At 38.0% G+C, this 13,045-nt stretch overlaps 1 protein-coding gene across 1 annotated transcript; it reads right to left on the bottom strand.

Annotated features, from left to right (window-relative positions):
• Positions 1-6,988: 6,988 nt before the first annotated feature.
• On the bottom strand, positions 6,989-12,124 carry LOC139475363 (tribbles homolog 2-like). Its single transcript, XM_071258588.1, has 3 exons — positions 11,073-12,124; positions 9,433-9,725; positions 6,989-8,910 (listed from the first exon to the last, which is right to left on the bottom strand). The coding sequence occupies exons 1-3, from the start codon at positions 11,325-11,327 to the stop codon at positions 8,442-8,444; spliced, it is 1,017 nt and encodes a 338-aa protein (XP_071114689.1). The 5' UTR covers positions 11,328-12,124; the 3' UTR covers positions 6,989-8,441.
• Positions 12,125-13,045: the final 921 nt, after the last annotated feature.

Genomic DNA, 13,045 nt, shown 5'->3' with positions numbered 1-13,045 from the left:
TAACGTTGGGGGTAAACAATTGAACTTTGAAATATTCCTGAAATTAATCAATTCGAAATTGCAAAGTCAAAATTCAGCATAATTGTCATTCAATGTTACAAAGCAAACGATTTGATTTCATTACTTGTACACATAAACACCATAATAAGGCAATTCTGATTTCGAATGATTGTGAGGAATCGACTATTCTCTGTGATTTTCCGTTGCACAGCAGTACTCCGATGCTACTCACGTCAGGCAAATGGACCTATTTTTAAAAGTTGATAAAAACTACCCAAATATGTAGAATAACACGATCAATCTTTCCCTTTGTGTTTCTGTACATATGTCGTCATTGCGGGTCTTGATGAACGTATTTGTTTATTCAACCAATGAAGTATTGACGATGGAGTTGCCTGTGAAACACACTGTGAAACATAGTTATCTCCCTTTGACCAGCATGGCCCTGAATTAGTTCGGCCTCTGTGTGTGATATCAATATCTGAGTTTACGAATAAAAATCTGATTTATTCATAAATCTTGTGAATACAATCATGTGACAGTATACATGTCGTAGGCTGAATCAAATACTCATGCTTAGTCTACGCGAAATGATTTCTTATATTCTATAGGTTTTTTTTATAAATTCCAGTAAATGGATTAAGTTCTGGTACTTTCAATAGACAGAACTTATCATGTAAAAGTGAGTTAAAAGTTAAAGTCCCATCAGCATTATTTCAGCCATATAGCGATTTCATGAAATACTAATTTTACAAAATATAATATTTTCGAAACTAAATTCTGATATTTCTATAATAAAATACAAAAGAATAAACAACTGATATGTGATGTGTCGTGTGTTTGTTTTATTAACACCGTACTATCCCACCAGTATAACGGTGACATGTGAATATTCGACTCTGAACCAGACAAACCAGTGACTGATATTACGAACAGTGTTCCACGCTGTTAAGGTACGATGCCACACACCAAATCCATTTAGTCTTCAAATACATGAAGCATAGATTGCTGGAGGCCAGTACTGCCCCGGGTCGTCCGGTATCTTAACTGCATGCAAAGGTCCATCTAGAAATATGGAACAATTATGTATGTATACTCCAGAAACGAATAATGTCCTCATTTAAACCAATTTGTCTTGGAAACGGAAGACATAACAATTTAAAAAAAGCCTAAATAGCAAAAGGAAGCCATTCAGAACTTGCCGAATGTGAAGACAGACTTTCTAAACAAAAGTAAACAGTTTATGAGTTACCCTCCGGAACGGACCCTACCCTTTTTTGAAACGTATTACCTTGTAAACGCAATAAAAATATTTATTACAATATCCTGAATAGCAAAAATAAGATGATAACACATCAGATAATGCGGCCTGTATCGGGGCACTCTGTAACGGGATCGGGTGGTCAGGCGCGCTGACTTGGTTGGTACATGTCATCGTATCCAGATTGCGTGGATCGATGCTCATGATGTCAATCACTGGATTGTCTGGTCCAGACTCGATCATTTCCAGACCATATAGCTGGAATATTGCTGAGTGCGGCCTTAAACAAACAAACAAAAATAACAAATCCAAGTTCATATAGATATTTTCTTGTACGGCATAAACTGTCCTACTTCATTCGTAAAACCTGGTTAGGAAAATATTTTCGATTACCGTAAATATTTGACATATACTAAAACAAAGTTCACCTAGTTTACTTTTTTATGCAACTGAAAATTGAAAGAACTTTTGTTAACTTTGATTATGCATCTTTAATCACCACACATCCCAGCATCAGTTTGTTAAGAGCAACCTGTGTTTTAGTAATTTGGTGTAAAATTAGATTTGGTTAGATTTTGAGATAAGAAATGTATTTCCAACCACATGACCCCTAACATGATTGAAATGTTTTTAAATTTGTGCTGAAAAAAAGCAATTATATTTATTTTCAAAGGTAAGATGTCTCAGTTATCATGTCTCAGATGTCATCAGCAGTTGTGTATTATGCAATTTTTTTAATTTTAAAAATCTTTATATCAAATTATGTTTGTGTTTGTTTTTTTAAATATAACCATATAGCATTCTTTGAGTGCTAACTAAGAGCCAGTACAGTTCATTATTTGTATATATCATCGCTAACTTCAGATATTTTAAATTGAAAATCGAACATATACAATCAAAAGAGGGTTGTAGCTCCTCAGATTGGAAACTTTGGGGGCAGGATTGAAAACAAACAATAGAAAACAAAACTAAAGAATCCTGAAAACTCATTTCGACATTTTGTCGACAACCTGGACCTCTTATCACAAACTACCCTTTAACTTTGGTTTGTGCTGGGGTGCATTGTCGGTCATTGATACAATTATCAGTTCAACTTCCGTTTTTAATTATTGAACAATAATTTTACCCCATATTGCTTTACTATTTTTTCAAAATCCTAATCATTACACACTGCACTCCCTTTTGCCAACATTATTGTATAAATACTGTCGTTATAATGCCAGGATATCATATGATACCAATCTTGTCGTAATTATGCCAGCATATTTCATTATATACTTCAGTGTGAAAGACTGAGTTTTTTAAGTTGACAAAAGAGATATTTTCATTGCAGGGAGCATAACACTTGATATTTCACTGTAGTGAACATAACACTTGATATTTCACTGCAGTGAACATAACACTTGATATTTCACTGCAGTGAACATAACACTTGATATTTCACTGCAGTGAACATAACACTTGATATTTCACTGCAGTGAACATAACACTTGATATTTCACTGCAGTGAACATAACACTTGATATTTCACTGTAGTGAACATAACACTTGATATTTCACTGTAGTGAACATAACACTTGATATTTCACTGCAGTAATCATAACACATTGACGGAACTAGTGTCAAAAAGAGTTATCTTCCCTTTACTTGTCTCCCTTTGTCGAAAGTGTCAAGCCCGTTCACACAAAAACTGTTGACGTATTTTATACGTTAGTTCCATAATGACAAGGCAAAATAAGGGCAGATGGTCATTTAAGGAGTTAATACCACTTCTTGCTGTTTGTTATTCTCTCGAAAATGTTTCGTTATAAACTGTTAGTTTCTCAATGAACTCGTCAATCGAGACTGTTCGTTTCACAAAGCGCCATTTTTCTGTTACTTGACCAGCGCGTATTCTTTCGCTTCAAACAGCGCTCGCCTAGTTTTCGAGAATATGTATTGTTAAAGTTGATTTTGTATATAACCATATCGAAATGTATGACAAAGAATTTTCGTGACCCTTAATATTTATGGATACTTTTGTTCACATTATGATTTTGCAAACATGAAACTACATTATTAGTCGCAAATACAAGTGGTGGTGAACTGTACCTTTGTGTTAGGTAGGGAGTATTTACGTTTCAAGGTTTTACATTTCTCATGAAATAATTTTATTTATCGGGAGAAAACTACACAAAATGATTATAATAAATAGGATATTTCATGTGTGTCGTGAAATATCTTCTATATATTATACAAATCTTGTCATCATGCCAGCATATCTTAAAACGTATCATGTCAGAGTGAGTGAGTGAGTTGGGTTTAACGCCGCTTTTAACATTATTCCAGTTATATCGCGGCGTGTCAGCTTAATGTGTGAGGAAAGCCCGAAGTGATGCAGGTCTCAGACGTTTACCACTTCGGTGAAACCCACGAGCACGGGTATGGTGCTGACAAACCTAGAAACATAATCGGGGTGAACCGGGATTCGAACCCTCAATCATAGGTTTCTGGCGTGTCCAGGGGACGCAACTCTGCACTGCGCATCGCGGCGCCTTAGACGACTGGGCCACCCGTGCCCCCTATTATGTCAGAATACTATAAGGTATTATTAGCCTTGTCCCATGTCAGCACGATATCTCTGTCTTCAAGTATCTGCAATGTAAAGATCGTGTTAAAATCAGGTTGTATGATGCATGTAGAACCCAGAGACACGTGGCTGCTCGGCTAACAATATCAGGGAGGGGTCGGTGCATTGTTCATGGTTGAGTGGCGTTGATACTGACGTTGATGTTGATGTCGTAAATTACGACGCCATACCATTCCTAAAAATCCACCATTCTTCAAAGACATGGCGGCGCGAAAGCCTACCACACATGACTACCTGATCAAAAACCTAGAATATTGATCGTCCATATACGTCACAGCGTCTATCTAGACAGACTAAGTCTATATTGGATTGTATGTTTCAATGACATCAAGATAAGAATTGCATAACAGCTTCCTATATCAACCAGTCGTTCTGACAAACACCTGTTCTTGACGAAAATAAATCTATTTGATGACGTCATGACCTCATTTAGTATTCGGCGAGCGCCTACGAAATGAGGCAATGACGTCATTGACTTAAAACTCAACACAGCGTTTACTTATAGAATCAACCACAAGGCTATTCTTAGTATTTACACTATCTCGCTATAACTGCTCAAGAAAATTCAAACAAATTTGTCATCAAGAAATTGATGAGTACATAAAGTTGATTATTAATAGATACGATGGTATTAAAACATATTTGGTCGGTTGTGCAAGCGAGTCTCGCGGTGTTTGATTGGTGTACACGTTTTAGCGAGCACGCTGCAAGGAGCTCGAGATATTTATGAATGAAGAAGTGTTCTTGGTAATCGATCTTCGCCATGATCATGAGAAGGGCCTGGCATCATAGACTTGGGGGTCAATATCTGGCGGAGGAATATCGGAATGGTGGGATTGGCGCGTAAGAATTGCTATTGATTAATGGCCGGGAGTGACATCGTGCAGTGCCGCGCCTAATGCCAAACCCAGCATATGGTAGAAATCACACATGCATCAAGTGCGTTTTTCTCAATTCACGACATTCCCTGTGCACAGGAATTATTTTTTCGGATATAAATTTAAAACATATAGCAAGGCTGTTGATTTTAACATTCCATTCATTATCTAGGTCCTAAGAACAAAGGAAGGGGGTGTATGTTAGTTTGCTATTTCTCTGCGTAAAACCTGTATTTTGAGGCGCCAGTACAACTACGTTTTACTAACCATGGCGAATGAATAAAAAAATAATCTAAAGTAAAACATCATTTTCAACAGCATTTGAATCAGTTCTTCAGAGAATAAATAAAATATATAAATGCAAATGGAAAAAAAGTCGTCCAGTGGCATCAGTGTAAATCAGCGTTGGACGTTCTCGAGTTGATTCAGTGAAACTGGGTTAGCCCACATCGGTTATAAATCAACGTTAACCCATCTAACATGGCCGCTGTAAAACACAACCGGCGAGGCACGAATAACAGCTGCGATCATTTTATTAATTCTAAGAATGAACACAATTTTCATTTAGCTCGTGATATCGGGAATTATAATATTTCCCGTTCAACTCTGTCATACGAAACAGTGAAATCCCCCCGACGAACGAACACAGACGAACCGTTACCCGAGACATCGTATGGATTAACCTGTTTGAGTATTTCTAAATTATCGAAGCATGGGGGAAATGCTTATGCGTAATACACAGACGTCCCGAACAATACTCGTCCGAACGATGTTGTTTGTACACAAATTACAGGCCAGCGAGGAATGCACCATGTCCTTCTGTCACGTGTCTCGGCCGGTGACATTCATGAAACTTCTGGCCTCGACTGTTGGATAATGCAAAGCCATCGTACCCGTGGGCACATCTGCCCACCACGTAGACACTGTGCCCAAGGCCAGGCTTGAACCTGCGACATTTCTCTCGGGATTAATCACGACTGCTAGATAAGGTCGTACGGCAAGATTTGGAAAATTGTGCGTTATGTATAGAAAAAAGAGAGCCTAACATCTCGAAATAATATAATTTTTTATAGCTTGATCAATGATAATTTCTAATAATATCACTCTCGCTGCCTATGAGCAAAACAACGACCCTCAGATCACTGCCTAAACTTGTCCTTCAGCATTTTGTTAACAAAGCCTTATTTTGATCATTTAATCTCGTAAATAGTTCCAGTAAGTAAATATTAATTGGCCGAGGGAAGACATAATGCTTCCTGGTTGGGAATCCATGTTTGGCTTCAATGTACGCTGGGGGCAATCCAACAAATCTTGGCTAGTGGCAGCTGTATTGCACAACTTTGTCTCCAAGTGCCAAGGTTGTGTTTCTACAGTCTTCACCTGGGTGTTTTAATGACCCCGAGATGTCGGGAAAACAGACCCAGGGTATACTCAGAATACATGTATCTGGTTCTATCAGAGGTACATCACCAAGAGCATTTGGCTTCGTGAAACCGTGTGCTGAATATATTATAAATATTGAGGCAGTCTAATGTTGCGAAACAGTTGTTGAAGGTTCCAATCATTGTAACCATGTTACCATAATCACACTGAGTTTGTTGGATTCTACTGCCACTTAGATAAGAGTAGTTCAGTGAATTCATTGCTTGTTTTAGTTTTGTTCTGTTCTGTGTTTAATTCTACATTCAGCAATATTCCAGTGTCTGGCCCAAACAATCCAGGGATTGACATCAGGAGCATCAATCCAAACAATTGGAATCAATGACATGCAATCAACTAAGTCAGGTTGACCCCTCACCTTACAGCATGGATTGCTGGGAACCTATTTTCTTACCCAAAATTTCAAACAGGTTTTCAATGCATGTCAGCCTTTGGGAAGGAAGACCAAAGTGATACACTTGAACATATGGACCATTTTGTTGTGTTGTGTTGTGTGGTGTTGAGGGAACATTTTGATCAACATCACAATATACTACTCTAAAATATGTTAAGGACAACCTGATGTCATGACAGATTAACTAGTAGTATGAAAGAATCGGATGGTCCTTAGCTGTTAGGAGAAGTATAGAAATATGCAGCACTGGATATTTGAGGATAACAAGGATCAAGACCAAGGTCATCTAGGGATTTTAGCTCAAGACCAGCAGAGGATGACCAGTTCATACAAATGTTCACGGTAAACATAGCAAATGGTCTGAAAAAGTACAACAAAGTGTCATGTTTCATTCATTATTGTTTATTCAGCGAGCATACAACAGCCATGCTTCCTGTCAAAACAGCCATGTGTAACTCATTTTGAACAATGAAAGCAATTCTTTCACTGGCAACAAGAAGGGGATAAATTAATAATTAATTAATATTTATACAACAGAAATGAAGGTTTTACTTCAAAGAATTAAATTAGGTTTCATAACAATGACAATAATATTGAGTCAAACTGACAAATCGGACACCACAAACAAGAGGACATGTTCCCAAACTACAGTTGGTCCTATCATACCTAAACATTCATTTCCATGGTGACTTCCATCTAAACATTGACAACATCACACCCTATCAACTGCCCTCTAACCAGAACTAGATATATACTTCAGTTCTCTCACAGTGAACAGCCTACCCAATACATTCAGATGGTTCAATGCAAGGGAAATAACTCTTCCTTGACCATGTCCTCTGTTTTGTTAAAAGTAAAATAAATCCCTGGGTTCTGGTAAAATGTGAGTCTCTTTCATTGTTGTTCTGTTGTATCAGATTAGTGAAAATTGTGGAAAAAGATTGACACAAATTTAGATGTATTTCACAACCTCATTGCCGCTCCCATAGTCTTTGGTGGGTAAACGTTAATCTTGAAGCTTGACCTTTCAAAGCAAATGTACAAAGCAGCCCTTTACATCTGATATACATCTCTATACAATAACATCTCTATACAGTTATTAAATGGATGCCATTTTTCAAGGATTGCTTGTAAGCATAGATACATGGACACTATGTTACATTAAGTTGCTATGGAGATATACAACTTCCTAGAAAATGAAATTCCAGCTCACTGAGTTCATGCTTTGATAGTATATGAATGAACAAAATGATACATGCACACAAGCATAGCAATCTTTCACTCATGGCAAACTTAATCTCATGGGCATCACTTTCACACATCTAGCACACAGTCACACGGGTGATCATGAGGGCATTTGGCACCAAGGAAAGGGCAAACCACAGGCAATCCAAGTACACACATCGTCCCTACACTTACTTAAATATATGCTGGAAAATGAGATGTTCATCAATATAATATATCTCCATAGCAACGCTGCCTCTGAGATGAATTCTGATTGGCTATTAAGATGTAATCTGTATAATAACTGTCCACTTAGGACGCTTCGACCCATTCGTCAGCCAATAAGATTGCACCATTACATATGAACCATTACCCGAAATTGCTTCAGTATTTAAAGATGGACGACTGAAATCAGCACTGGCGTACACAGTAAATATCACATCTGTTTCAAAGTCGGTCATACCTTTCAGTTATTCAGAAAATACTGTTTGAGATCAGGACCTGAGCGACCTATGTCATTTCCACATCATTTGATTGTGTTCCTTTCAGCAAATGACTATTGAGAAGCATGTCCCTTGACACTTCTTGTTGAGTACCTAGATCACAGCGTCAGCGTCACACATAGAAAGAGTCTGTATTATCCACGATCGACATTTCCGGAACAGTCTGATCTTGACTTTGTCTATTTGAACGTGCATAACTGGAAAAGGATGTCAGTTTCAACCATGGATGTTGTGAAACATGTTCCACTGAGAGTCGTTCATTAGGCTCCTTCCTTAACAGACTTTTCAGTAAACATTTTGCCCTAGACGACACACTGTCGGGAATTGTGTACTGTCCTCTGCGTATTTTGCCAAACAGTGCGACAGGCACTGAGTCGTGAAATGGATATCGTCCAACCAACATGGTGTACAACATAACTCCTAAGCTCCAAATATCAGCAGCTTTTCCGGAGTAACTACCAGCAGCGCTAAGGATTTCCGGAGACACGTATGCCGGACAACCATGCTTGTCTGTCATCATATCATTGTTTTCTTCATCAAGAACAACAGCATCCTCCAACCCATCAAGACGTAACTGAGTTCTGAAACAATAAAAAAAATCACATCAGCAAATTGAAAATAATGTGTTTTAAAAGCTGACGCATAACAAAGATTACTTAGTTGCAGTATATCACATCAATCATGATTACTATACATTTTGTTGGGCATTTGAAACCAACAGCCATATATTTCACTGCATGTCAATCACACTATCAAGCAGGAAACACCAACTGTCAGACAATGCTTCATGTCTATTTCCCACAGACATGACAGAGCAGTCTATATATAGAAATCATGTGACAGACTGAGTTGTTGATGACACACACCTTTCATTTTCAGTTTTTTCGGGTGTCAAAAAGGATTACTAAACGGAAATTATGTTGATATTGATGCAGCAATTACAGCATCAAACTTTCAACTCAAATCCCAATTGTTTTCTCACATACAGTCCTGAAAAAGGCCACCAATTACACAGCCCATAAGCACCCAATATATCCTAATATCTGTACCCACGGAAAATCAGAGACAGAATAATGTGCCACTGTGATGCAATGACGTCTCACCTTGCTTCGTCTTTGAAGACAAACTTCCGAAGCTTAAGGTCTCGAAGCACAATGCCATTCTCATGACAGTGCTGTACGGCTTGAATTATTTGCTTAAACAGTCGACAAGCTTCTTCTTCCTTCAATCTCTTCTTAGACCTGACGTAGGAGTGGAGATCACCAAAGTTTTTCTCAAAGAAGATGTAGGCTTTGGATTCCCCAAGGATGATTTCTGCAACCTCTGTCACGTGTTCATGACAGTCAACCTGCCAGTAGGCAGACAAGATATCCCGGTACTTGTTTATTGGAAAGGCCTGAAAAGAGATTACAAAAATATAGTTAAGAAAACTAAAAAATATACAGAAAACAAAATGCAACCAAGATGGAATGCCCATGATCACATGACTCTTTAGTGTCAACATCTTTTAACCATAATGACCAAACTAATTGAAACTTACAATATCTTTTCAGTAGATGGTCGTAACATATGGACAAATCTTAACCGAGCTTACTACAATGCACTTGACTGTACCTGAAAGAATTCGCACTAAATGATTTAATGCCAAGGGTCTATAGTAATTGATTGTGTGCAAGAACAGTTTGACTTAATCAAATTATAAAATTTAAAGAATTTTAATAATTCCTATCTTGTGGTGTGAACAATAAGATATTTTACATCAATCTGCAATATTACAGCTACATCATATCGCACTGCAAATAACAAGATATGGACCCGACAACCGAATATCATATTCATATATTGTTATGTACAATGTTTTATAATTAGAGCCATAACTGGTAAGTCATAACTTGAAAAACCTAAAAAGAATTCAACAAGTTTATGCAACGTTTCAGGTTAAACATTAGCTTTATTATTTTGCACAAAATTACAGCCTAGTATTTTCTGTGATTGATGTTTTAGTCCCAGAGCCAATGACTAAGCTTGAAATCTGTCACCAGTCTTGCACTAAGCTGTGCAACTTTGTACTGGAGCAGGTATGCAGAGCCCAGTCAGCATGACTCACACTATCCCATGTTACAGGTGACTCGTTAGACTGGGGGTCATCCGATGGACCAAACAGTTTCACAAAATGGTGCAATGGTTTAACTAAATATGCCAATATTGAAATCTGACATGTTTTAATATCTTATTTTGGAAACCAAGCAGTGACAACAAACACTGTAAAGCTGGTCGGTTCATTTAGTTTGATATATAAAATATATTAACATCACTTAATGGGTATAAAGTCTGCAGTCTACATGGTCTAAGCATTCATAAGAATCGTAATTGTTTTCTTAGGTAAATTCTAATGGAGACTCATTAATTACAGGCTTTGTTCCATGGGAACAAAGAGCTACTTGTGGCGGACATAAAAACAAAGCCTGTTAAACAATCACATAAAGTATTGTTAATTAAGGATCAAATAATTTGCAAAGAAAACAGGTAAGGCAGTTTCTGAGCCATCCAGATATTGTATAAACAATGTATTGGACCTAATTAACCTGTAGAAAGGTAATCCCATTGTGTCTCCCACATGGTCCATCTGTTTATTATATTCACTAAAACGCATTAAGTGAAAGGTTCTAACAACATGTAAATGACCCACGAAGAGGACATTGAAAAATGGATAATATTGTAGAAGTAAATAAATGGTACATACCTTGCAAACACTTTCATCTCCAGATGTCAAGTTAACAGCCTTGTAGATTTCGTTCCCTTCACTTTGTTCAACCAAGAGATATTTTCCAATCTTAAAAACATTCTGTGAACTTGGTTTCTGAAAGACCGGTGGTGTGTTGGGTTGTAAATCTGGACTGAGATTGCCTACGTTTGGTTGCGATTCATAATTATTAAACTTTTTACGTGGCCCATGACTCACAATTAAGGGCCGGGGCCGTTGGCGTGGAAAGCTCATAAGAACACGATAAAATAAAGTTATCTGTTGAGAGCACCAATTCTCAACTGATGGAAAGACCCTGGAATCTGCACTAAGGTATCCGTAGCTGTGCCTTTGTTGGGGGGTTGCCTTTGTGTAGCAACACGTGAGGCGGCTTCTTCAAACAAAATGTCTTCCCGGAAATCGGAATGTTCTTTGGTGAGATAAAAAGGAACAACGCCGTTAGTTAATCTTTTCTAAATGTAGAAAAGTTACTTAAGGCACACTTTCATACCGAATATGAAATAATGAAATTATACTCTAGGAAATGGCAAGCAAGTTGTGAAATACACACCGTTGTCAATTTCAACTGAAACTGACAATGAGTTCGAGGGTGCTCGTGTTTGTTTTCTTTAGTCCATGAGACGTAATTCGAAGTCCGTGGGACAAACGTGGTCTGTATTCCATCAATTAATAAAGGTACTCCCTCTTCCCAGGTCCTGTAACTTCTGCTGCGTATGTGAAATATTCCGTCACGTCGAAATGTGTTTCAACAGATGACGAAATGATTTCTCCCTATAACCAGATGATGCCCTTGATCGTCACAAATTTTCGTGTGGCCGGCGTCCGAATATCACGATGATCACCTCTTGCTGAATGTTATCCCGTTCTGTCTTGCGTCTCGTAACTCTTGGATGATTCCGGCAGCTGGTCGTCTATGTTACTTAACCTGGGAAGGGACCTCTTTCCCCCTCCCCTTATTAGAGTTCGCACCGACAACCGACTGAATCTGCCTGAGACGCCATTGTGAAGCTACGTGTAATTACGACGTGAGGAAACCACGACGCGTCACACACCAACTATGGTTGATCCCTCCGCCAAATATTACCGGCTATTGCGAATGTGTATTCGATTTTCTAATACGCAATAAATGCTAACTAAAGAAAACCAAAAACTGCAAAACTGTACTCCAAAGTATATGTAGACCTTAAAGTCCAGAATCCGATTTGCAGTTATATTTCTAGTGCAGTGTGCATTAAGGACTATTTTCTTTCTATGAGTTTCCTGAATGAAAGTCGAGGTGGGGTGATATGAGCGCACCGTGCAGTCACGTGGTCTATGACAAGGCTTTGGGAAACCCTCTCTGGTTATTCATTGGTCTATATAAGGAAATTCAATAACCCATATAACTCATGCCCGTGTGACGTAGCAGACGTTGCTATAGTACAGACAAATCATAGCCTTTGTTCGGGGAGAATCCCTCTGCTGACGCAATGTGTTTCGGTATGCAAGGCCTGGCTGTTGATATATCAACAAAGCGAAAATGAAAATAACATCGTCCTAGTTTTGATTATGTTCACGTAAACAAAGAATAGTGTAGAATATTCCTGTAAACAAAACAACTTAACACTCATGTTGTGACACAAATTTAATAAACATCACTTATACAACATGGGGTATTATATTATAACGATTCGTATTGTCCTCCGAGTTGCCAAAGTTCAAGTATTATACCCATACATACCACATCACACCTAAACGACCATTACTAATTGTTATACAGACGTTATCTACACAGGAAATAATCTACAGAACATGGGTGACATCTCATATTGGTGCATGTCTCCAAATTCAGTGTATCCGTTCATAATACTGTTTGTTATATCGTATTTACCCCGGAGGTAAACACATATTCACGAGTGTCCAATATGATTGTTTATACGTACTTTCATACTATAAATGCCCAGCTTGTAACG

The sequence above is a fragment of the Haliotis cracherodii genome, unplaced genomic scaffold (assembly GCF_022045235.1).
Source record: "Haliotis cracherodii isolate W230 unplaced genomic scaffold, xgHalCrac1.p SCAF_1, whole genome shotgun sequence".
NCBI lineage: Eukaryota > Metazoa > Mollusca > Gastropoda > Lepetellida > Haliotidae > Haliotis > Haliotis cracherodii.
This window is presented reverse-complemented; position numbering and strand designations above follow the sequence as displayed.